This window comes from Carcharhinus amblyrhynchos, unplaced genomic scaffold, assembly GCF_965287045.1.
Source record: "Carcharhinus amblyrhynchos unplaced genomic scaffold, sCarAmb.v2.hapA scaffold_816, whole genome shotgun sequence".
Taxonomy (NCBI): domain Eukaryota; kingdom Metazoa; phylum Chordata; class Chondrichthyes; order Carcharhiniformes; family Carcharhinidae; genus Carcharhinus; species Carcharhinus amblyrhynchos.
The window spans coordinates 10,436-38,041 of NW_027650556.1; the positions used below are offsets into that span (position 1 = coordinate 10,436).

General features: G+C 47.1%; 1 protein-coding gene across 1 annotated transcript; it reads right to left on the bottom strand.

The window, feature by feature from the left end:
* Positions 1–11,173: 11,173 nt before the first annotated feature.
* On the bottom strand, positions 11,174–27,551 carry ypel5 (yippee-like 5). The gene is made up of 3 exons (XM_080184602.1): positions 27,450–27,551; positions 13,608–13,782; positions 11,174–11,935 (listed from the first exon to the last, which is right to left on the bottom strand). The coding sequence occupies exons 2-3, from the start codon at positions 13,746–13,748 to the stop codon at positions 11,711–11,713; spliced, it is 366 nt and encodes a 121-aa protein (XP_080040728.1). The 5' UTR covers positions 13,749–13,782; positions 27,450–27,551; the 3' UTR covers positions 11,174–11,710.
* Positions 27,552–27,606: the final 55 nt, after the last annotated feature.

Sequence of the window (27,606 nt, forward strand, 5' to 3'; positions counted from 1 at the left end):
ACTAGGGTACAGTACTGGTGGGGACGGGTCTGTCTCTGTATAACACTGGGGTACAGTACTGGTGGGGACGGGTCTGTCACTGTATAACACTGGGGTACAGTACTGGTGGGGACAGGTCTGTCTCTGTATAACACTGGGGTACAGTACTGGTGGGGACGGGTCTGTCACTGTATAACACTGGGGTACAGTACTGGTGGGGACGGGTCTGTCACTGTATAACACTGGGGTACAGTACTGGTGGGGACGGGTCTGTCACTGTATAACACTGGGGTACAGTACTGGTGGGGACAGGTCTGTCTCTGTATAACACTGGGGTACAGTACTGGTGGGGACGGGTCTGTCACTGTATAACACTGGGGTACAGTACTGGTGGGGACAGGTCTGTCTCTGTATAACACTGGGGTACAGTACTGGTGGGGACGGGTCTGTCACTGTATAACACTGGGGTACAGTACTGGTGGGGACGGGACTGTCGCTGTATAACACTGGGGTACAGTACTGGTGGGGACGGGTCTGTCTCTGTATAACACTGGGGTACAGTACTGGTGGGGACGGGTCTGTCTCTGTATAACACTGGGGTACAGTACTGGTGGGGACGGGTCTGTCTCTGTATAACACTGGGGTACAGTACTGGTGGGGACGGGTCTGTCACTGTATAACACTGGGGTACAGTACTGGTGGGGACGGGTCTGTCGCTGTATAACACTGGGGTACAGTACTGGTGGGGATGGGTCTGTCTCTGTATAACACTGGGGTACAGTACTGGTGGGGACGGGTCTGTCTCTGTATAACACTGGGGTACAGTACTGGTGGGGACGGGTCTGTCTCTGTATAACACTGGGGTACAGTACTGGTGGGGATGGGTCTGTCACTGTATAACACTGGGGTACAGTACTGGTGGGGACGGGTCTGTCGCTGTATAACACTGGGGTACAGTACTGGTGGGGACGGGTCTGTCTCTGTATAACACTGGGTACAGTACTGGTGGAAATAAGTCTTCCTGTTATCTGGTATCCCCCTCCTCCCCAGCCCCACCCAGATTAATATTTTGTTATCTTTCTTACCTCTTATTCGCTGAGGTCCCTGCTCTCCTGGCTTGTCTTCAAAGTTCCTTGTTTTGATACGAGTGTTTGTCCCCGTCTCTCTCTCTCTCTCTGTCGGTGTTTGTACCTCTTGCTGTCTTCCGCACACTCTCTCTGATTCCCTCTCTATTTCATTCTGTCTCTTGCCTTCATTCTGTCTTCCTCACTTTTGTTTGTCTTTCTCTTTATTTTCCTTTCTCTTTCCCGCTCTCTCCCTTTCACATTCTCTCTTTCTCATCGAGCCTCTTGCAGGCGCTCACTGCTCAATGTCTCTCGCTCAAGTTCTCTCTCTCTCTCTCTCTCTGTCTTGTGCTTTCACTCTCTCTGTCTCAGCTTCCTTTACACCACCACCCTGTCACTCATTCACTCTCTCTCTCTTTATCGCTCCCTCTATCTCATTCCTCTCTTAGTTGATCTTTTTCACTCTCGCAAACCGAGTCTCAACAACACAATCCAAAAAGCAAAAAATAACTTCATTGACGTGGAGCCAGAACTCTGCCTGATTCTCATTAACCCACCCAGACCCAAAACAGATCCTCAAACACAGACCCGGGCAGGATACAGCGTCCAAACACAGTTCCCAGCAGGGATCGGGTGTCCAAACACAGACCCGGCCAGGATCAAGCGTCCAAACGCAGCCCCGCCCGGGATAGAGCATCCAAACACAGTCCCCGGCTGGGATAGAGTGTCCAAACGCAGCCCCGCCCGGGATAGAGCATCCAAACACAGTCCCCGGCTGGGATAGAGCGTCCAAACGCAGCCCTGCCCAGGATAGAGCATCCAAACACAGTCCCCGGCTGGGATAGAGTGTCCAAACGCAGCCCCGCCTGGGATAGAGCATCCAAACGCAGTCCCGCCCAGGATAGAGCATCCAAACACAGTCCCCGGCTGGGATAGAGTGTCCAAACGCAGCCCCGCCTGGGATAGAGCATCCAAACACAGTCCCCGGCTGGGATAGAGCATCCAAACACAGTCCCCGGCTGGGATAGAGCGTCCAAACGCAGCCCCACCCGGGATAGAGCATCCAAACACAGTCCCCGGCTGGGATAGAGTGTCCAAACGCAGCCCCGCCTGGGATAGAGCATCCAAACGCAGTCCCGCCCAGGATAGAGCATCCAAACACAGTCCCCGGCTGGGATAGAGCGTCCAAACGCAGCCCCACCCAGGATAGAGCGTCCAAACGCAGCCCCACCCGGGATACAGCATCCAAACACAGTCCCCGGCTGGGATAGAGTGTCCAAACGCAGCCCCGCCTGGGATAGAGCATCCAAACACAGCCCCGGCCGGAATAGAGCATCCAAACACAGTCCCCGCCCGGGATAGAGCATCCAAACACAGTCCCCGGCTGGGATAGAGCGTCCAAACGCAGCCCCGCCCAGGATAGAGCGTCCAAACACAGTCCCCGGCTGGGATAGAGCGTCCAAACGCAGCCCCGCCTGGGATAGAGCATCCAAACACAGTCCCCGGCTGGGATAGAGCATCCAAACACAGTCCCCGGCTGGGATAGAGCATCCAAACACAGTCCCCGGCTGGGATAGAGCATCCAAACACAGTCCCCGGCTGGGATAGAGCATCCAAACACAGTCCCCGGCTGGGAGTGGGGGTCAATGGGTGCTATTCGGATTGGCGGTTGGTGACTAGTGGAGTGCCCCAGGGGTCAGTGCTGGGGCCTCAGCTATTTACCATTTATATAGATGATCTGGAGGAGGGAACCGAGTGTAGGGTGTCGAAATTTGCTGATGACACCAAGATTGGTGGAAAGGCAAATTGTGCGGAGGGTGTGGAGAGTCTGCAGAAGGATCTAGATAGGCTGGGCGAATGGGCCAGGAAATGGCAAATGGAATTTAATGTTGGCAAGTGTGAGGTGGTCCACATTGGTAGGAATAATGGTAGGAAGGACTATTACTTACGGGGCGAAAAACTGCAGCAGGCGACGGTGCAGAGGGACCTCGGGGTCCTTGTGCATGAGTCGCAAAAACCCAGCTTGCAGGTGCAGCAGGTGGTCAGGAAGGCGAATGGGATGCTGGGCTTCATAGCGAGGGGGATTGAATATAAAAGTAGGGAGGTCTTGCTGCAGCTGTATAGGGCATTGGTGAGGCCGCAGCTGGAGTACTGTGTGCAGTTTTGGGCGCCGTACTTACGCAAGGATATTTTGGCATTGGAGGGAGTGCAGAGGAGGTTTACTAGGCTGATACCGGAGTTGAGGGGGTTGAACTATGAGGAGAGGCTGAATAAACTGGGCTTGTACTCGTTAGAGTTTAGAAGAATGAGGGGAGATCTCATTGAGACGTATAAGATGATGAATGGGATGGATAGGATAGAGGTGGAGAGACTCTTCCCGCTCAGAAAGGACAGTAGGACTAGGGGGCACAGCCTCAAGATAAAGGGGGGGCAGTTTAGAACGGAGTTGAGGAGGAACTTCTTCACTCAAAGGGTGGTGAATCTCTGGAATTCTCTGCCCGTTGAAGTGGTGGAGGCTGCCTCGCTAAATATTTTTAAGAAGCGGGTGGATGGGTTTTTGATAAGAGAGGGGATTAAGGGTTATGGGGAGAGGGCGGGAATGTGGAACTGAGCCACGACAGATCAGCCATGATCTTATTGAATGGCGGGGCAGGCTCGAAGGGCTAGATGGCCTACTCCTGCTCCTATTTCTTATGTTCTTATGATAAAGCGTCCAAACACAGTCCCCGACCGGGATAGAGCGTCCAAACGCAGTCCCGGCCAGGATAGAGCGTCCAAACACAGTCCCGGCCGGGATAGAGCGTCCAAACACAGTCCCGGCCGGGATAGAGTGTCCAAACGCAGTCCCGGCCAGGATAGAGCATCCAAACACAGTCCCGGCCGGGATAGAGCGTCCAAACGCAGTCCCGGCCAGGATAGAGCGTCCAAACACACCCCCGGCTGGGATAGAGCGTCCAAACACAGTCCCAGGTGGGAATCAGGAATCACGGATGGGATCAGGAATCACGGATGGGGTCAGGAATCAAGGCAGATAGGGATCAGGAAACATGGATAAGGATCAGGAATCACATTTCACGATCAGGAATCACAGATAGGAATCAGGAGTCACGGCAGACAGGGATCACGATTCACAGATAGGGATCAGGAATCACAGATAGGGATTGGGAATCACAGATAGGGAGGTCAGGAGGCCCCGAATCAGGATTAGAAATCCGGAATACTGATGATGTTTAGGAATTCTGCATTGTGATGGGACCAGGAATCCCAGGCTGGGATTCAGGACACTGGGGGTTTGTTCCTGGGTGACAGAGTGTGGGTTCTCCCTGGTGGAGAAACTCTGTCACTGCAGCAATCCCAGCACCAACAGACCAAGAGGCTACAATAGCACCCATTCCCGGGAGACTCTGGGAGCCAATGGCACCCATTCCCGAGAGACTCTGGGAGCCAATGGCACCCATTCCCGGGAGACTCTGTGAGCCAATGACACCAATTCCCAGGAGACTCTGTGAACAATGGCACCCATTCCCGGGAGACTCTGGGAACAATGGCAACCATTCCCGGGAGACTCTGGGAACAATGACACCCATTCCCGGGAGACTCTGGGAACAATGGCACCCATTCCCGGGAGACTCTGGGAACAATGACACCCATTCCTGGGAGACTCTGGGAACAATAGAACATAGAACATAGCGCAGAACAGGCCCTTCGGCCCACGATGTTGCGCCGATCAGTTACAAAACAATGACCCACTAACCTAAACCAATCCCTTTTCATCCATAAACCTATCCACGGATCTCTTAAACGCCCCCAAACTAGGCGCATTTACAACTGCAGCAGGCAGGGCATTCCAATCCCTCACCACCCTCTGGGTAAAGAACCTACCCCTGACATCCGTCCTATAACTACCACCCCTTAATTTAAAGCCATGCCCCCTCGTGCTAGATTTCTCCATCCGAGGAAAAAGGCTATCACTGTCCACCCTATCTAAACCTCTAATCATCTTATATGTTTCAATAAGGTCCCCTCTTAGCCGCCTTCTTTCTAGCGAAAACAACCCCAAATCCCTCAGCCTCTCCTCATAGGACCTCCCCACCATACCAGGCAACATCCTGGTAAACCTCCTCTGCACCCTCTCCAAAGCCTCCACATCCTTCCTGTAATGTGGGGACCAGAACTGCACACAGTACTCCAAGTGCGGCCGCACCAGAGTCTTGTACAGTTGCAACATGACGCTGCAGCTCCTAAATTCAATCCTCCTACCAATAAACGCCAAAACACCGTACGCCTTCTTAACAACCTTATCTACTTGATTCCCAACTTTCAGGGATCTATGTACACATACACCTAGATCCCTCTGTTCATCCACACTATTCAGAGTCCTACCGTTAGCCCTATACTCTACACATCTGTTATTCCTGCCAAAGTGAATTACCTCACACTTTTCCACATTAAACTCCATCCTCCACCTCTCGGCCCAGCTCTGCAACTTGTCCAAGTCTCCCTGTAAACTAAGACACCCTTCCTCACTATCTACCACACCTCCGACTTTGGTGTCATCAGCAAATTTACTAATCCACCCAACTATACCCTCATCCAGATCATTAATAAAAATTACAAACAGCAGTGGCCCCAAAACAGATCCCTGAGGCACACCGCTCGTAACTGAACTCCATGATGAATATTTACCATCAACCACCACCCTCTGTCTCCTATCTGCTAGCCAATTCCTGATCCAATTTCCTAGATTACCCCCAATCCCATACATCTGCATTTTCTGCAGAAGCCTTCCATGGTGAACCTTATCAAACGCCTTACTAAAGTCCATATATACCACGTCAACTGCCTTACCCCCATCCACCTCTTTGGTCACTTTCTCAAAAAACTCAATAAGGTTAGTAAGGCACGACCTACCCTCCACTCTGTGAACAATGACACCCGTTCCCAGGAGACACTGGGAACAATGGCACCCATTCCTGGGAGACTCTGGGAACAATGACACCCATTCCCGGGAGACTCTGTGAACAATGGCACCAATTCCTGGGAGACTCTGTGAGCCAATGACACCCATTCCCGGGAGACTCTGTGAGCCAATGACACCCATTCCCGGGAGACTCTGTGAGCCAATGACACCCATTCCTGGCAGAAACTGTGAGCCAATGACACCCATTCCCGGGAGAAACTGTGAGCCAATGACACCCATTCCCGGGAGACTGGGAACAATGGCACCCATTCCCGGGAGACTGGGAACAATGGCACCCATTCCCGGGAGACTGGGAACAATGGCACCTGTTCCCGGGAGACTCTGGGAACAATGACATCCATTCCTGGGAGACTCTGTGAGCCAATGGCACCCATTCCCGGGAGAAACTGTGAGCCAATGACACCCATTCCCGGGAGAAACTGTGAACAATGGCACCCATTCCTGGGAGACTCTGTGAACAATGGCACCCATTCCTGGGAGACTCTGTGAACAATGGCACCCATTCCTGGGAGACTCTGTGAACAATGGCACCCATTCCTGGGAGGCTGTGGGAGTCAGGGATGTGGGTGTCATTGGCAATGCCACCCTGGGCTGGGCAGAGTCACCTCCAGAGTCAAGTCTGACACTGTCTCCAGGCTGTAACCCAGGCTTTGTGTCACCAGCAGAAGTTACTGTTGTTCCTGATACACCTGCTGGAGGTGACACTGTCAAACCACCTCAAACCCTCATCCAGAGTGACACCCAACCATCACACACTACACTCTCCCTTCCTGCTCCACTCCATCAACACTACGCTCTGTCTGTATAGCACAGAGAAAACAATACATTTCACTGTGTCCCGATACACGGGACAATAACAAATCAGATCTAAACTCTCTCATGCAGCTCGGTTTCTCTCTGTGCTCTCAGAGCCAGAGCAGGAAAAACAACACCAAATCTTTCAGCTCCGTGCTGCTCACTACTGGGGGGTGGTGGGGGAGAGAGCGAGGGGGGGGAGAGAGCGAGGGGGGGGAGAGCAAGGTGGAAGGGGAGAGAGAGGCAGGGAAGAGGGGGAGAGTGAGGGGGGGGGAGCACAAGGGACACCCACGCCCACACCTCTCTCACCTCCCATCCATCCACTCCTGGGGAAAGCCTATCATTAAACTCTGAAAAACAACGGATTCAACCTTCTGAAACACAGTTTACACACCTAATTTATTAACTAGCTGCCTAATTAACTAACTGACTTATTAACTAACTGTCTACTTAACTAGCTGTCTAAAAGTGACAACTAACAGCTGTCCCAGGGCCATCCCCACACCCCCACTTCTTGCCTTCAGACAACCACACAACCTCAAACAGACCATTGTTCGCAGCAAACTACCCAGTCTTCAGGAGAACAGTGACCACAATACCACACAACCCTGCCACAGCAACCTCTGCAAGACATGCTGGATCATCGACATGGACACCATCATCTCACATGAGAATACCATCCACCAGGTACGTGGTAAATACTCTTGCAACTCAGCCAATGTTGTCTACCTGATATGCTGCAGGAAAGGATGTCCCGAAGCATGGTACATTGGGGAGACCATGCAGACGCTACGACAACAGGTGAATGAACATGGCTCGACAATCACCAGGCAAGACTGTTCCCTTCCTGTTGGTGAACACTTCAGTGGTCACGGGCATTCAGCCTCTGACCTTCGGGTAAACGTTCTCCAAGGTGGCCTTCACAACACAGGACAGCGCGGAGTCGCTGAGCAGAGACTGATAGCCAAGTTCCGCACACATGAGGACGGTCTCAAATAGCAAATGCACTAGTGGTAATTTACCAAAATTCACTGGACTCTGGGGGTGGTTCCCACAGATTGGAAAACAGCAAATGTGATGCCACTGATTAAAAAAGGAGGTCGACAAAAGGCAGGTAACTATAGGCCGGTTAGCTTAACTTCTGTAGTAGCAAAAATGCTTGAATCTGTCTCAAGGAAGAAATAGCGAGACATCTGGATATAGATTGTCCCATTGGTAAGATGCAGCATGGGTTCATTAAGGGAAGGTCATATTTGATAATTTGGTGGAATTCATTGAGAACATTCCATGTACAGTGGACAATGGGGAACCTGTGGATGTGGTGTATCTGGATTTCCAGAAGGCATTTGACAAGGTGCCACACCAAAGACTGCTACATAAGATAAAGGTGTATGGTGTTACGGGTAATGTATTAGCATGGATAGAGGATTGGGTAACTAACAGAAAGCAAAGAGTGGGGGCAAATGGGTGTTTTTCTGGTTGGCGATCAGTGATTAGTGATGTGCCTCAGGGATCAGTGTTGGGATTGCCATTGTTTATGATTTACTTCGATGATTTGGAGTTGGGGATCAAGTGTAATGTGTCAAAATTCACAGATGACACTAAGATGGGTGGCAGAGCAAAGTGTGCAGAGGACACTGGAAGTCTGCAAAGGGATATAGATAGTCTAAGTGAGTGGGTGAGGGTCTGGCAGATGGAGTACAATGTTGGGAAATGTGAAGTCATCCATTTTGGTAGGAATAACAGCAAAATGGACTATTATTTAAATGGTAAAATATTGCAGCGTGCTGCTGTGCAGAGGGACCTGGGTGTCCTTGTGTAGGAATCACAAGGAGTTGGTTTGTAGGTGCAGCAGGTAATGAAGAAGGCAAATGGAATTTTGTCCTTCATTGCTGGAGGGATGGAGTTTAAAAACAGTGAGGTTATGTTGCAGCTGTATAAGGTGCTGGTGAGGCCACACCTGGAGTTACTGTGTACAGTTTTGGTCTCCTTACTTGAGAAAGGATATACTGGCACTGGAGGGGGTGCAGAGGAGATTCACTAGGTTGATTCCGGAGTTGAGAGGGTCGGCTTATGAGGAGAGACTGAGTAGACTGGGGTTATACTCATTGGAATTCAGAAGAATGAGGGGAGATCTTATAGAAACATATAAGATTATGATGAGAATAGATAAGATAGAAGCAGGGAAGTTGTTTCCACTGGCGGGTGAAACTAGAACTAGGGGGCATGGCCTCAAAATAAGGGGAGCAGATTTAGGACTGAGTTGAGGAGGAACTTCTTCACACAAAGGGTTGTGAATGTGTGGAATTCCCTGCCCAGTTGAGGCTCCCTCACTGAATGTTTTTAAGACAAGGATAGATAGATTTTTGAACAGTAAAGGAATTAAGGGTTATGGTGCACGGTTGGGTAAGTGGAGCTGAGTCCACAAGAAGATCAGCCATGATCTTATTGAATGACGGGACAGGCTCAAGGGACCGAATGGCCTGCTCCTGCTCCTAGTTCATTTGTTGGGTTCATGTCGCAGTATCTGTAACCCAGACAACTTGTCTGGACTTGTAAAATCTCATTAACTGCCCTGGCTTGAGACAATATACATCTCTGTAACCTGTGCTTAGCCCCCTCCACGGTGGCATTGCTTTGGCAATGTATTTCTTCAGCCAGTGGTGTGGCCTCAATGATGACGTGCAGCTCCTGGGGCGCGTTTCGACCTCCTTGCAGGAGTTGCCTGTCTTTTACCAGGACCTCCTCACAGTCTGGAACACGGTCGCCTTACCATGCAGCTCTTCCCCATCAGGAATCCTCTCCTCCAGCCGTATAACTTCAGCTGGCTGACAGAGAGGGCCACGGGCACCAGGGTGACCAGGATCGGGGGATGGCTGGGTGGCGGGGGGGGGGGGGGGGGGTGGCAGAGGGGAGGGGCCACAGGCACCAGGGTGACCAGGATCGGGGGATGGCTGGGTGGCGGGGGGGGGGGGTGGCAGAGGGGAGGGGCCACGGGCACCAGGGTGACCAGGATCGGGGGATGGCGGGGGGGCCATCCTGACTGTCAGCCCCTCTACCACGGCTATGTTCACGGCCACATTCGCAGGCAGGTGTCCCTGGAGAGGGAGCACGCAGTGTCCACAGGCGCAATCAACACCTTCCGCACCCACTGGGCACCGCAGGGGCTGGGGTGTATTATTGACCCTAATAATCACATTTTAATTTGATTTTTTTAAGTTTCCTTTGTACTTTAATTTTGTTGGGCTGTACCCCATCCTTTTGGGGAGCTGCCTCTTTTACTTTGTCCTCATTTAACTTGAGTTTATTTGGTTTGACCTTAAAAGAGGCCCACTCACACTGTCTGCGCCTGTAAAGACTTGATTACCTGTTAAGACTCACATTCCAACCATTATCTTGTAAATTGAGTCTGTCCATATATTCCCTGTTTGTGAAACACATCCTACACTCACCTGACGACGGGGCAGTGCTCCAAAAGCTCGTGCTTTAATCTGGTGTTGTGAGACTTCTTACTCTACAGGAAGGATGTTATTAAACTGGAAGGGGTTTATATGATTTACAAAGATGTTACCAGGACTGGAAGGTTTGAATTAGGAGACTGGATAGGCTGGGATGTTTTATCCCTGGAGTTTCGGAGGAAGAGGAGTGACTTTACACAGGTTTTAAACATCATAAGCGCAATGAGAGCCCTCCAGGCCTGGGCCGATCAAGATTCTGTTCAGCTCAAACTACAGATGAATGTGTACACAGCGTCCAGAACCATCGCTGATCACCCAACAACCAAGACTATCAATCTGATCAATGAGAGTGAGTTCTACCCCCCGTCTGTAGCAGTACAATGGCCACGAGTTCAAAAAACAACAGGAGTAAATGTAGGATGAGGACGGGGTGTCCCTGTGGGCCTGGGCATTCCCGCAGGAAGCCTGTGGGGTTAGGCCCTTTCCTAGATGTCCTCGTGGGACTGGGCTCTCTTGTAAGGAGGGGTGCGGTGAACTGGACCCTCCTGCGGGGCAGAGAGGCAGCAGGACTGGGCCCTCCTGTGGGAAGGGTGGGTGTTTGGGGACTGGACCTTCCTGTAGGTGGGGGGGAAAGGTTTTGGGACTGGATCCTCCCACCGGGGTGGGGGAAGGGAGGGAGGGGGGTTGTGGGACTAGGCTCTCGGAGTATATTAAAACCTGTTGAGAGGAGTGGAGAGAGTTTTAATGAAGAAATTGATGCTGGGGAATGGGCAATGAAAGTCAGTGTGGTGAGAGGGTGATGTGAATTGGACTGGGTTGCAGATGGCAGCTTTGACAACAAGCCTGGAGTAACATTTTCCTTTTATTAAATTATTTATAAGTTACACAGATGGAGTCAGGCTCCTGAGTGGAAACAATAAGCTGGCTCCCCCGTTTCCCCCCCCCCACCCGAAGCAGATACTGAGCACAGAGCACACTGCCAGACCCAGAATCCAGTGTAAGAGCAGATCACATCTGGATCACTGAGGAGGTGGAGGGCCATACAGCCCCGCAGCAGCCCCTCTCTGCACTGGCAGCCCACTCCATGCCAACTCATGCTGTTAAAGGCTTCCCTTTGAGTGACAGACAGCAAAACCTACAAGCAAAGGGCAGCTGGTACTCAGCGCATTACAAAGAGCAAGAAAACAGACTTAAAAAAACTTAAATAAAAGGTGAGCTTTGCAGGTTTCCTTTTCCCCAAAGATAACTAGATACAGGGGGTTAAAAGCACTGTCTAGAAAGAGACATACTCTCTGCTCTCTCAGCTTACAACAACGCTCATTTCATTGCTAAAGTGACACTGTACATAGAGAGAAATGACGTCTTCTTAAAATAAAAAGTATTCTTTTCCTTTTGGAAAGAGAATGGAAACTATTGATGAAGGAAGATTCTCCTCAGGACGTATCAGAGGGAACATGCTCTTCAAAGCCCTCACTCTCACGCACCAAAGCTCGTTCCAAGATCACTCTGCCTTCTTTATATCGTTGGCTGTCCTCCGTCGCAAACTCGTAGATCCAGCCCAGCTTACTGTTGCAGTTCTTACAGCTCACATCTCTCACCATGTGTCGACCTGTCAACATCACCCGATCCTGTACCTCACTGTACTGTAAATTCACCACCTGCGAGACAGAAACAGAAGTTAACCCACTCATACCTCACTGTACAGAGTGTTCACCCAGTGATTAACCTCACCGTACAGAGCGTTCACCCAGTGATTAACCTCACTGTACAGAGTGTTCACCCAGTGATTAACCTCACTGTACAGAGCGTTCACCCAGTGATTAACCTCACTGTACAGAGCGTTCACCCAGTGATTAACCTCACTGTACAGAGCGTTCACCCAGTGATTAACCTCACTGTACAGAGCGTTCACCCAGTGATTAACCTCACTGTACAGAGCGTTCACCCAGTGATTAACCTCACTGTACAGAGCGTTCACCCAGTGATTAACCTCACTGTACAGAGCGTTCACCCAGTGATTAACCTCACCGTACAGAGCGTTCACCCAGTGATTAACCTCACCGTACAGAGTGTTCACCCAGTGATTAACCTCACCGTACAGAGTGTTCACCCAGTGATAAACCTCACTGTACAGAGCGTTCACCCAGCGATTAACCTCACTGTACAGAGCGTTCACCCAGCGATTAACCTCACTGTACAGAGTGTTCACCCAGCGATTAACCTCACTGTACAGAGTGTTCACCCAGTGATTAACCTCACTGTACAGAGTGTTCACCCAGTGATTAACCTCACCGTACAGAGCGTTCACCCAGCGATTAACCTCACTGTACAGAGTGTTCACCCAGTGATTAACCTCACCGTACAGAGCGTTCACCCAGTGATTAACCTCACTGTACAGAGCGTTCACCCAGTGATTAACCTCACTGTACAGAGCGTTCACCCAGCGATTAACCTCACTGTACAGAGCGTTCACCCAGTGATTAACCTCACTGTACAGAGCGTTCACCCAGCGATTAACCTCACTGTACAGAGTGTTCACCCAGCGATTAACCTCACTGTACAGAGTGTTCACCCAGTGATTAACCTCACTGTACAGAGTGTTCACCCAGTGATTAACCTCACCGTACAGAGTGTTCACCCAGTGATTAACCTCACTGTACAGAGTGTTCACCCAGTGATTAACCTCACCGTACAGAGTGTTCACCCAGTGATTAACCTCACCGTACAGAGCGTTCACCCAGTGATTAACCTCACTGTACAGAGTGTTCACCCAGTGATTAACCTCTCAGACTGCACTGCAGTGAGATTCTTCACCTGCACAGCATAAGGTGGAGCTGTATAGAAACATAGAAACTAGAAGCAGGGGTAGGCCATTCAGCCCTTATCACTTATCCTCAAACTCTGACCCCTAGTTCTGGGCTCCCCCCACCATCGGGAACATTCTTTCTCAATCTACCCTGTCTAACCCTGTTAGAATTTTATACGTTTCTATCAGATTCCCTCTCACTCTCCTAAACTCCAGTGAATATAATCTGAACCCACTCAGTCTCTCCTCATATGACAGACCTGCCATCCCAGGAATCAGCCTGGTAAACCTTTGCTGTGCTCCCTCTATAGCAAGGACACCCTTCCTCAGATGAGGAGACCAAAACTGTACACAATATTCCAGGTATGGCCTCACCAACGCCCTGTACAATTGCAGCAAAACATCCCTGTCCCTAAATTCAAATCCTCTCGCTATGAAGGCCCACATACCATCTGCTGAGGAATCTGGAGCTGTGAAGGCAGTGATGGCCATTTCTTTGTGAGTTGATTGCTGCCGTCACTCACCTTGTTGAAGAGGAAGGCTCTTCCGGTAGCTCCAGTGAACCGTGTGGAAATCAGTTCGGAGCGGTTGGTTAAGATGGTGTCACAGTTGGCACAGGAGAAGAGTCGAGTACCTCCAATATGGTCAAGGAAGATTCTACCCATGATTCCCAGCCTTGGAATTGTACTTGCGTTGGATCTGTGGAAGAGAATTCATAACGAGACAGGACACATCATGGCACAGTAATTAATACCACTGCCTCACAGTGCCAGGGACCCAGCTTGGGTCACTGTCTGTTTACACAGTCTACCCATGTCCACGTGGGTTTCCTCCCACAGTCCAAAGATCTGCAGGTTAGGTGGATTGGCCATGCTAAATTCACCCTCAGTGTACCCAAACAGATGCCAGTGTGTGGCACCTAGGGGATTTTCACAGTAACTTCATTGCAGTGTTAATGTAAGACTATTTGTGACTAATAAATAAATAATGAAGTCCCATGGACACCCTGCCAACTCACTGCAGAGAAATCCCATTTTCCTGCTCATCCCACATCCCAAACCATTTCATTTCCATCCAATTTCCAATTATTCAGCATTACCGCTCCGATCACCCTGGTGGACAGTGTTCCTGGTCAGTATAAATCTTCTTCCTCACATCCCTCCAATATCTCTTATCCAAGAACTTATATCTGTGAATCCCAGTTCTTTGTCCACCTGATCCAAATCTGTCATCATCAATTGTGTTCAGTGCAGACTCAATGGACCAAATGGCCTCTTTCTGTACTGTAGGGTTTTGTATGATATCTATGATCATGGCTCTCTCTCTCTCTCTCTCCTCCCGTGGCTCACCCACTCTCTCTCTCCCCATGGCTCACTCACTCTCTCTCTCTCCCACCCCTCCCATGGCTCACTCTAGAACATAGAACATTACAGCGCAGTACAGGCCCTTCGGCCCTCTGTCGCACCGACCAGTGGAACCAATCTAATGACCCTCTAACCTAAACTATTCCAATGTTATCCATATACCTATCCACTGACCATTTGAACGCCCTTAAAGTTGGCGAGTCCACAACTGCTGCAGGCAGGGCATTCCACACCCTTACTACCCTCTGAGTGAAGAACCTACCTCTGACATCCGTCCTATAATTACCACCCCTTAATTTAAAGCTACGTCCCCTCGTGTTAGCCATAACCATCCGAGGTAAAAGGCTCTCACTGTCCACCCTATCTAACCCTCTGATCATTTTGTATGCCTCAATGAGGTCACCTCATAACCTTCTTCTCTCCAATGAAAATAACCTCAAGTCCCTCAGCCTTTCCTCATAAGACCTTCCCACCATACCAGGCAACATCCTGGTAAACCTCCTCTGCACCCTTTCCAATGCTTCCACATCTTTCTTATAATGCGGCGACCAGAACTGTACGCAATACTCCAAGTGCGGCCGCACCAGAGTTTTGTACAGTTGCAACAAGACCTCACGGCTCCAAAATTCAATCCCTCTACCAATAAAAGCTAACACACCGTACGCCTTCTTAACAACCTTACTGGAGTTCTATGAGGATGTGTCTAGGGCAGTGGATAGAGGAGAGCCGGTGGATGTGGTCTTTCTGGATTTTCAGAAGGCGTTTGACAAGGTGCCTCACAAGAGGTTATTGCAGAAGGTCTGGGGACATGGAGTTGGGGGTAGGGTGTTAGCGTGGATAGAGGATTGGTTGTCAAATAGGAGGCAGAGAGTGGGGGTCAATGGGTGCTATTCGGATTGGCGGTTGGTGACTAGTGGGGTGCCCCAGGGGTCGGTGCTGGGGCCTCAGTTATTTACCATTTATATAGATGATCTGGAGGAGGGAACCGAGTGCAGGGTGTCGAAATTTGCTGATGACACCAAGATTGGGGGAAAGGCAAATTGTGCGGAGGGTGTGGAGAGTCTGCAGAAGGATCTAGATAGGCTGGGCGAATGGGCCAGGAAATGGCAAATGGAATTTAATGTTGGCAAGTGTGAGGTGGTCCACTTTGGTAGGAAGAATGGTAGGAAGGACTATTACTTACGTGGCGAAAAACTGCAGCAGGCGACGGTGCAGAGGGACCTCGGGGTCCTTGTGCATGAGTCGCAAAAACCCAGCTTGCAGGTGCAGCAGGTGGTCAGGAAGGCGAATGGGATGCTGGCCTTCATAGCGAGGGGGATTGAATATAAAAGTAGGGAGGTCTTGCTGCAGCTGTATAGGGCATTGGTGAGGCCGCAGCTGGAGTACTGTGTGCAGTTTTGGGTGCCGCACCTGCGCAAGGATATTTTGGCCCTGGAGGGAGTGCAGAGGAGGTTTACTAGGCTGATACCGGAGTTGAGGGGATTGAGCTATGAGGAGAGGCTGAATAAACTAGGCTTGTACTCGTTAGAGTTTAGAAGAATGAGGGGAGATCTCATTGAGACGTATAAGATGATGAATGGGATGGATAGGATAGAGGTGGAGAGACTCTTCCCGCTCAAAAAAGACAGTAGGACTAGGGGGCACAGCCTCAAGATAAAGGGGAGGCGGTTTAGAACGGAGTTGAGGAGGAACTTCTTCACTCAAAGGGTGGTGAATCTCTGGAATTCTCTGCCCGTTGAAGTGGTGGAGGCTGCCTCGCTAAATATTTTTAAGAAGCGGGTTGATGGGTTCTTGATAAGAGAGGGGATTAAGGGTTATGGGGAGAGGGCGGGAAAGTGGAACTGAGCCACGACAGATCAGCCATGATCTTATTGAATGGCGGGGCAGGCTCGAAGGGCTAGATGGCCTACTCCTGCTCCTATTTCTTATGTTCTTATGTAACCTGGGTGCCAACTTTCAGGGAGCTATGCACGTGTACACCGAGATCTCTCTGCTCGTCAACACTACTAAGAGTCCTTCCATTAGCCCTATATTCTGTACTCCTGTTACTCTTACCAAAGTGAATCACCTCACACTTTTCCGTATTAAACTCCATCTGCCACCTCTCAGCCCAGCTCTGCAGCTTATCTATGTCCCTCTGCAAACTGTAACATCCATCCTCACTGTCTACTACTCTTCTGACTTTGGTGTCGTCAGCAAACTTACTAATCCATCCTTCTACACTCTCTCTCTCTCTTCTCATCAGCTAAGTATGACTTACCTGTGAAGACTTGCATTCCAACCATTATTTTGTAAATTGAGTTTGTGTCTTTATATGCCCAGTTTGTGAATAGGACTCCCATTTACCTGACGAAGCAGCAGTGCTCCGAAAGCTAGTGGCTTTTGCTACCAAATAAACCTGGTGTTGTGAGACTTCTTACTGTGTTTACCCCAGTCCAACACTGGCATCTCCACATCCCTCTCTGTCTCTCTCTCTCCCTCCCCACCCCACCACCCCCCCTTACCCGCCTCGCATGGCATGGCTCTGTCGGTCTGTCTCTCTCACCATGCCTCAGTTCCTGTCACTCTCTCTCTCTTCCTCCATGCCTCAGTCTCTCTCTCTCCACCCCCGCCACCATGCCTCAGTCTCTCTCTTCCCCCCACCATGCCTCAGTCTCTCTCTCTTCCACCACACCTCCCACCGCTCCCCCAACCCCGCCATGGCTCTGTCCCTCTATCTCCCCATGGCTCTGTCCCTCTCTCTCCCTCCAGGGCTCTGTCCCTCTTGCTCCCTCTCTCCAGGGCTCTGTCCCTCTCTCTCTCTCCCGCTGTCCCATGTTTACAGACAATGTATACTGGGTATTTATATATTATATTTACCCAGTTACCGGGCTGTTTTTGTGATATATATTCACAGTCTCTCTCCCCGGGGTTACAGACACTGTATACTGGGTATTTATGTATTATATTTACCCGGTTACCGGGCTGTTTTTGGGTGATATATATTCACAGTCTCTCTCTCCCCCCGGGGTTACAGACACTGTATACTGGGTATTTATATATTATATTTACCCGGTTACTGGGCTGTTTTTGGGGATATAAATTCACAGTCTCTCTCCCCGGGATTACAGACACTGTATACTGGGTATTTATATATTATATTTACCCAGTTACCAGGCTGTTTTTGTGATATATATTCACAGTCTCTCCCCCCAGGGTTACAGACACTCTATATGGGGTATTTATATATTATATTTACCCGGTTACCGGGCTGTTTTTGGTGATGGAAAGGGATAGGCATGAACCTCGGGTCAGTAGTTTTAGCTGGGGGAAGGGTAATTATGAGGCTATTGGGAGAGAATTAGGAAGCATAGGTTGGACTAGGAGACGAGAGGGTCTGGGAATGTCCGAAATGTGGAGTTTTTTCAAGGAGCAGCTACTGCGAGTCCTTGATATGTATGTCCCTGTCAGGCAAGGAGGAAATGGTCGAGCTCGGGAACCGTGGTGCACTAAGAAAGTTGTTTCGCTGGTTAAAAAGAAAGAGAAGGGTTATGTCCGGATGAGACTTGAGGGCTCAGGTAGTGCACTAGAAAGCTTTAGATTGGCTAGGAGGGAGTTAAAGAGTGAGTTAAGAAGGGCTAAAAGAGGACATGAGAAGACTTTGGCTGATAGGATTAAGGAGAATCCTAAGGCGTTCTATAGATATGTTAAGAACAGAAGATTGGTTAGGGCAAAATTAGGTCAGAGACAGCAGTGGGAAGTTATGTGTGGAACTGGAAGAGATTGGAGAGGCATTGAACCAATATTTCTCTTCGGTATTCATGCAGGGGGACATAAATGTAGCTGTGGAGATCACTGGGTTACACGGTTGTAAACTGGACAGTATTGCAGTTGATAAGGAGGTTGTGCTAGATATTCTTGAGGGTTTGAAAATAGATAAGTCCCCTGGGCCAGACGGGATTTACCCTAGGATTCTCTGGGAGGCAAGAGAGGCGATTGCAGAGCCTCTGGCTCTGATCTTCAGGTCGTCGTTGGTCACAGGTATAGTGCCAGAAGATTGGAGGATAGCGAATGTTGTCCCATTGTTTAAGAAGGGGAACAGAGACTTCCCCAGGAATTATAGACCAGTGAGTCTTACTTCTGTTGTGGGCAAGGTTTTAGAAAAAATTATTAGGGATAGGATTTAGTTATTTAGAGAGTAATGAATTGATTGGAGATAGTCAGCATGGTTTTGTGGAGGGTAGGTCGTACCTTACTAACCTTATTGAGTTTTTTGAGAAAGTGACCAAAGAGGTGGAAGGGGGTAAGGCAGTTGACATGGTATATAAGGACTTTAGTAAGGCGTTTGATAAGGTTCCCCATGGAAGGCTTCTGCAGAAAATGCAGATGTATGGGATTGAGGGTGATTTAGGTAATTGGATCAGGAATTGGCTAGCAGATAGGAGACAGAGGGTGGTGGTTGATGGTAAGTATTCATCATGGAGTTCAGTTACGAGTGGTGTGCCTCAGGGATCTGTTTTGGGGCCACTGCTGTTTGTAATTTTTATTAATGATCTGGATGAGGGTATAGTTGGGTGGATTAGTAAATTTGCTGATGACACCAAAGTCGGAGGTGTGGTAGATAGTGAGGAAGGGTGTCAGTTTACAGGGAGACTTGGACAAGTTGCAGAGCTGGGCCGAGAGGTGGCGGATGGAGTTTAATGCGGAAAAGTGTGAGGTAATTCACTTTGGCAGGAATAACGGATGTGTAGAGTATAGGGCTAACGGTAGGACTCTGAATAGTGTTGATGAACAGAGGGATCTAGGTGTATGTGTACATAGATCCCTGAAAGTTGGGAATCAAGTAGATAAGGTTGTTAGGAAGGCATACGGTGTCTTGGCGTTTATTGGTAGGGGGATTGAATTTAGGAGCCGCAGCGTCATTATGCAGCTGTACAAAACTCTGGTGCGGCCGCACTTGGAGTATTGTGTGCAGTTCTGGTCCCCACATTTTAGGAAGGATGTGGAGGCTTTGGAGAGGGTGCAGAGGAGGTTTACCAGGATGTTGCCTGGTATGGAGGGGAGGTCCTATGAGGAGAGACTGAGGGATTTGAGGTTGTTTTCGCTGGAAAGAAGGCGGCTAAGAGGGGACCTTATTGAAACATATAAGATGATTAGAGGTTTAGATAGGGTGGACAGTGATAGCCTTTTTCCTCGGATGGAGAAAGCTAGCACGAGGGGGCATAGCTTTAAATTAAGGGGTGGTAGTTATAGGACGGATGTCAGAGGTAGGTTCTTTACCCAGAGGGTGGTGAGGGATTGGAATGCCCTGCCTGCTGCAGTTGTAAATGCGCCTAGTTTGGGGGCGTTTAAGAGATCCGTGGATAGGTTTATGGATGGAAAGGGATTGGTTTAGGTTAGAGAGTCATTGCTTTTTAATTGGTCGGCGCAACATCATGGGCCGAAGGGCCTGTTCTGCGCTGTAATGTTCTATGTTCTATATATATTCACAGTCTCATCCCGGGGTTACAGACATTGTATACTGGGTATTTATATGTTATATTTACCTGGTTACTGGGCTGTTTTTGGGGATATATATCCACAGTCTCTCTCTCCCCGGGGTTACAGACACTGTATACTGGGTATTTATATGTTATATTTACCTGACTACTGGGCTGTTTTTGGTGATATATATTCACAGTCTCTCTCCCCGGGGTTATAGACACTGTATACTGGGTATTTATGTATTATATTTAGAACATAGAACACTACAGCACAAACAGGCCCTTCGACCCACGAGTTGCGCCAATCACATCAACACCTGCCAATCTATAGACCTATCTATAACCCCCAATCTCATTAAACCCCATATACTCATCCAGAAGTCTTTTAAAAGACCCCAGCGAGTTCGCCTCCACCACCACTGACGGCAGCCGATTCCATTCACTCACCACCCTCAGTGAAAAACTTACCCCTAACATCACTTCTGTACTTTCCTCCCCGCACCTTAAATCTGTGTCCTCTCGTAGCGACCATTTCAACCCGGGGAAATAGCCTCTGAGAATCCACCCTATCTATTCCTCTCAACATTTTATAAACTTCTATCAGGTCGCCTCTCAACCTTCGTCTCTCCAGGGAAAAGAGTCCCAGCTCCCTCAACCTAACTTCATAAGGCATGCCTCCCAGTCCAGGCAACATCCTTGTAAATCTCCTCTGTACCCTCTCTCTCCCCGGGATTACAGACACTGTATACTGGGAATTTATATATTATATTTACCCGGTTACTGGGCTGTTTTTGGTGATATATATTCACAGTCTCTCTCTCTCCCTGGGATTACAGACACTGTATACTGGGTATTTATATATTATATTTACCCGGTTACTGGGCTGTTTTTGGGTGATATATATTCACAGTCTCTCTCTCCCCGGGATTACAGACACTGTATACTGGGTATTTATATATTATATTTACCCGGTTACTGGGCTGTTTTTGGTGATATATATTCACAGTCTCCCCCCGGGATTACAGACACTGTATACTGGGTATTTATATATTATATTTACCCGGTTACTGGGCTGTTTTTGGTGATATATATTCACAGTCTCTCTCCCCGGGATTACAGACACTGTATACTGGGTATTTATATATTATATTTACCCAGTTACTGGGCTGTTTTTCGTGATATATATTCACAGTCTCTCTCCCCGGGGTTACAGACACTGTATACTGGGTATTTATGTATTATATTTACCCGGTTACTGGGCTGTTTTTGGGTGATATATATTCAGTCTCTCCCCGGGATTACAGACACTGTATACTGGGTATTTATATATTATATTTACCCGGTTACTGGGCTGTTTTTGGGTGATATATATTCACAGTCTCTTCCCGGGGTTACAGACTGTATACTGGGTATTTATATATTAAATTAACCCGGTTACTGGGCTGTTTTTGGGTGATATATATTCACAGTCTCTCCCCTGGATTACAGACACTGTATACTGGGTATTTATATATTATGTTTACCCGGTTACTGGGCTGTTTTTGGGTGATATATATTCACAGTCTCTCTCTCTCCCCGGGATTACAGACACTGTATACTGGGTATTTATATATTATATTTACCCGGTTACTGGGCTGTTTTTGGTGATATATATTCATAGTCTCTCCCCGGGATTACAGACACTGTATACTGGGTATTTATATATTATATTTACCCGATTACTGGGCTGTTTTTGGGTGATATATATTCACAGTCTCTCTCTCTCACCGGGATTACAGACACTGTATACTGGGTATTTATATATTATATTTACCCGGTTACTGGGCTGTTTTTGGTGATATATATTCACAGTCTCGAGCGGTTTAGAACGGAGTTGAGGAGGAACTTCTTCACTCAAAGGGTGGTGAATCTCTGGAATTCTCTGCCCGTTGAAGTGGTGGAGGCTGCCTCACTAAATATTTTTAAGAAGCGGGTTGATGGGTTCTTGATAAGAGAGGGGATTAAGGGTTATGGGGAGAGGGCGGGAAAGTGGAACTGAGCCACGACAGATCAGCCATGATCTTATTGAATGGCGGGGCAGGCTCGAAGGGCTAGATGGCCTACTCCTGCTCCTATTTCTTATGTTCTTATGTATTCACAGTCTCTCCCCGGGATTACAGACACTGTATACTGGGTATTTATATACTATACTTACCCAGTTACTGGGCTGTTTTTGGTGATATATATTCACAGTCTCTCCCCGGGATTACAGTCACTGTATACTGAGTATTTATATATTATATTTACCCGGTTACTGGGCTGTTTTTGGTGATATATATTCACAGTCTCTCTCTCCCCGGGATTACATACACTGTATACTGGGTATTTATATATTATATTTACCCGGTTATGGGGCTGTTTTTGGTGATATATATTCACAGTCTCTCTCCCCGGGATTACAGACACTGTATACTGGGTATTTATATATTATATTTACCCGGTTACTGGGCTGTTTTTGGTGATATATATTCACAGTCTCTCTCCCCGGGATTACAGACACTGTATACTGGGTATTTATATATTATATTTACCCGGTTACTGGGCTGTTTTTGGGTGATATATATTCACAGTCTCTCTCTCTCCGGGATTACAGACAGGGTATACTGGGTATTTATATATTATATTTACCCGGTTACTGGGCTGTTTTTGGGTGATATATATTCACAGTCTCTCTCCCCGGGATTACAGACACTGTATACTGGGTATTTATATATTATATTTACCCGGTTACTGGGCTGTTTTTGGGTGATATATATTCACAGTCTCTCTCTCCCCGGGATTACAGACACTGTATACTGGGTATTTATATATTATATTTACCCGGTTACTGGGCTGTTTTTGGGTGATATATATTCACAGTCTCTCTCTCCCCAGGATTACAGACACTGTATACTGGGTATTTATATATTATATTTACCCAGTTACTGGGCTGTTTTTGGGTGATATATATTCACAGTCTCTCTCTCCCCGGGATTACAGACACTGTATACTGGGTATTTATATATTATATTTACCCGGTTACTGGGCTGTTTTTGGGTGATATATATTCACAGTCTCTCTCTCCCCGGGATTACAGACACTGTATACTGGGTATTTATATATTATATTTACCCGGTTACTGGGCTGTTTTTGGGTGATATATATTCACAGTCTCTCTCTCCCCGGGATTACAGACACTGTATACTGGGTATTTATATATTATATTTACCCGGTTACTGGGCTGTTTTTGGTGATATATATTCATAGTCTCTCTCCCCGGGATTACAGACACTGTATACTGGGTATTTATATATTATATTTACCCGGTTACTGGGCTGTTTTTGGGTGATATATATTCACAGTCTCTCTCCCCGGGATTACAGACACTGTATACTGGGTATTTATATGTTATATTTACCCGGTTACTGGGCTGTTTTTGGGTGATATATATTCACAGTCTCTCTCTCCCCGGGATTACAGACACTGTATACTGGGTATTTATATATTATATTTACCCGGTTACTGGGCTGTTTCTGGGTGATATATATTCACAGTCTCTCTCCCCGGGGTTACAGACACTGTATACTGGGTATTTATATATTATATTTACCCGGTTACTGGGCTGTTTTTGGGTGATATATATTCACAGTCTTTCTCCCCGGGATTACAGACACTGTATACTGGGTATTTATATATTATATTTACCTGGTTACTGGGCTGTTTTTTGGTGATATATATTCACAGTCTCTCTCTCTCCCCGGGATTACAGACACTGTATACTGGGTATTTATATATTATATTTACCCGGTTACTGGGCTGTTTTTGGTGATATATATTCACAGTCTCTCTCTCTCCCCGGGATTACAGACACTGTATACTGGGTATTTATATGTTATAGTTACCCGGTTACTGGGCTGTTTTTGGGTGATATATATTCACAGTCTCTCCCCGGGATTACAGACACTGTATACTGGGTATTTATATATTATATTTACCCGGTTACTGGGCTGTTTTTGGGTGATACATATTCACAGTCTCTCTCTCCCCGGGATTACAGACACTGTATACTGGGTATTTATATATTATATTTACCCGGTTACTGGGCTGTTTTTGGTGATATATTCACAGTCTCTCTCCCCGGGATTACAGACACTGTATACTGGGTATTTATATATTATATTTACCCGGTTACTGGGCTGTTTGTGGTGATATATATTCACAGTCTCTCTCTCCCCGGGGTTACAGACACTGTATACTGGGTATTTATATATTATATTTACCCGGTTACTGGGCTGTTTTTGGGTGATATATATTCACAGTCTCTCCCCCCGGGATTACAGACACTGTATACTGGGTATTTATATATTATATTTACCCGGTTACTGGGCTGTTTTTGGTGATATATATTCACAGTCTCTCTCTCCCCAGGATTACAGACACTGTATACTGGGTATTTATATATTATATTTACCTGGTTACTGGGCTGTTTTTGGTGATATATTCACAGTCTCTCTCCCCGGGATTACAGACACTGTATACTGGGTATTTATATATTATATTTACCCGGTTACTGGGCTGTTTTTGGGTGATATATTCACAGTCTCTCTCCCCCCGGGATTACAGACACTGTATACTGGGTATTTATATATTATATTTACCCGGTTACTGGGCTGTTTTTGGTGATATATATTCACAGTCTCTCTCCCCGGGATTACAGACACTGTATACTGGGTATTTATATATTATATTTACCCGGTTACTGGGTTGTTTTTGGGGATATATATTCACAGTCTCTCTCTCTCCCCGGGATTACAGACACTGTATACTGGGTATTTATATATTATATTTACCCGGTTACTGGGCTGTTTTTGGTGATATATATTCACAGTCTCTCCCCGGGATTACAGACACTGTATACTGGGTATTTATATATTATATTTACCCGGTTACTGGGCTGTTTTTGGGTGATATATATTCACAGTCTCTCTCCCCGGGATTACAGACACTGTATACTGGGTATTTATATATTATATTTACCCGGTTACTGGGCTGTTTTTGGTGATATATATTCACAGTCTCTCTCTCCCCGGGATTACAGACACTGTATACTGGGTATTTATATATTATATTTACCCGGTTACTGGGCTGTTTTTGGTGATATATATTCACAGTCTCTCTCTCCCCGGGATTACAGACACTGTATACTGGGTATTTATATATTATATTTACCCGGTTACTGGGCTGTTTTTGGTGATATATATTCACAGTCTCTCTCTCTCCCCGGGATTACAGACACTGTATACTGGGTATTTATATATTATATTTACCCGGTTACTGGCCTGTTTTGGTGATATATTCACAGTCTCTCCCCGAGATTACAGACACTGTATACTGGGTATTTATATATTATATTTACCCAGTTACTGGGCTGTTTTTGGTGATATATATTCACAGTCTCTCTCTCTCCCCGGGATTACAGACACTGTATACTGGGTATTTATATATTATATTTACCCGGTTACTGGGCTGTTTTTGGGTGATATATATTCACAGTCTCTCTCCCCGGGATTACAGACACTGTATACTGGGTATTTATATATTATATTTACCCGGTTACTGGGCTGTTTTTGGGTGATATATATTCACAGTCTCTCTCTCTCCCCGGGATTACAGACACTGTATACTGGGTATTTATATATTATATTTACCCGGTTACTGGGCTGTTTTTGGTGATATATATTCACAGTCTCTCCCCCCGGGATTACAGACACTGTATACTGGGTATTTATATATTATATTTACCCGGTTACTGGGCTGTTTTTGGTGATATATATTCACAGTCTCTCTCCCTCGGATTACAGACACTGTATACTGGGTATTTATATATTATATTTACCCGGTTACTGGGCTGTTTTTGGTGATATATATTCACAGTCTCTCTCTCCCCGGGATTACAGACACTGTATACTGGGTATTTATATATTATATTTACCCGGTTACTGGGCTGTTTTTGGTGATATATATTCACAGTCTCTCTCTCCCCGGGATTACAGACACTGTATACTGGGTATTTATATATTATATTTACCCGGTTACTGGGCTGTTTTTGGTGATATATATTCACAGTCTCTCCCCCCAGGATTACAGACACTGTATACTGGGTATTTATATATTATATTTACCCGGTTACTGGGCTGTTTTTGGTGATATATATTCACAGTCTCTCCCCGGAATACAGACACTGTATACTGGGTATTTATATATTATATTTACCCGGTTACTGGGCTGTTTTTGGTGATATATATTCACAGTCTCTCCCCGGAATACAGACACTGTATACTGGGTATTTATATATTATATTTACCCGGTTACTGGGCTGTTTTTGGGTGATATATATTCACAGTCTCTCCCCGGGATTACAGACACTGTATACTGGGTATTTATATATTATATTTACCCGGTTACTGGGCTGTTTTTGGGGATATATATTCACAGTCTCTCTCTCTCCAGGGTTACAGACACTGTATACTGGGTATTTATATATTATATTTACCCGGTTACTGGGCTGTTTTTGGGTGATATATATTCACAGTCTCTCTCCCCGGGATTACAGACACTGTATACTGGGTATTTATATATTATATTTACCCAGTTACTGGGCTGTTTTTGGGATATATATTCACAGTCTCTCCCCGGGATTACAGACACTGTATACTGGGTATTTATATATTATATTTACCCGGTTACTGGGCTGTTTTTGGGGATATATATTCACAGTCTCTCTCTCCCTGGGATTACAGACACTGTATACTGGGTATTTATATATTATATTTACCCGGTTACTGGGCTGTTTTTGGGTGATATATATTCACAGTCTCTCTCTCCCCGGGATTACAGACACTGTATACTGGGTATTTATATATTATATTTACCCGGTTACTGGGCTGTTTTTGGGATATATATTCACAGTCTCTCTCTCCCTGGGATTACAGACACTGTATACTGGGTATTTATATATTATATTTACCCAGTTACTGGGCTGTTTTTGGGATATATATTCACAGTCTCTCTCCCCAGGATTACAGACACTGTATACTGGGTATTTATATATTATATTTACCCAGTTACTGGGCTGTTTTTGGGATATATATTCACAGTCTCTCTCTCCCTGGGATTACAGACACTGTATACTGGGTATTTATATATTATATTTACCCAGTTACTGGGCTGTTTTTGGGATATATATTCACAGTCTCTCTCTCCCTGGGATTACAGACACTGTATACTGGGTATTTATATATTATATTTACCCAGTTACTGGGCTGTTTTTGGGATATATATTCACAGTCTCTCTCTCCCTGGGATTACAGACACTGTATACTGGGTATTTATATATTATATTTACCCGGTTACTGGGCTGTTTTTGGGATATATATTCACAGTCTCTCTCTCCCCCCGGGGTTATATAGACAGTATTTATATATTATTTACACAGTATTTGCCGGGTTTTAATGGTTTTTACCTGGCTGCTTTTTGCTGTTTTGTCGCTCTTTGCTCCGATTCTCCCTCTCGCGTCCGCACCAGGCCCGGGCCCAGTGACGTCACCGCAACAACAACAGCCCCGCGCCAGCGTATTACGTCATCCGGGGGCGGTGCCTGTCCGGCTGGCGTCACCACGG

Bases quoted from the DNA above. Each gene is read 5' to 3' on its own strand.
- ypel5 (XM_080184602.1), bottom strand. From the start codon at position 13,748: ATGGGTAGAATCTTCCTTGACCATATTGGAGGTACTCGACTCTTCTCC. The intron at 11,936-13,607 runs GTGAGTGACGGC...TCTGTCTCGCAG, and splicing joins GAGCCTTCCTCTTCAACAAG to GTGGTGAATTTACAGTACAG.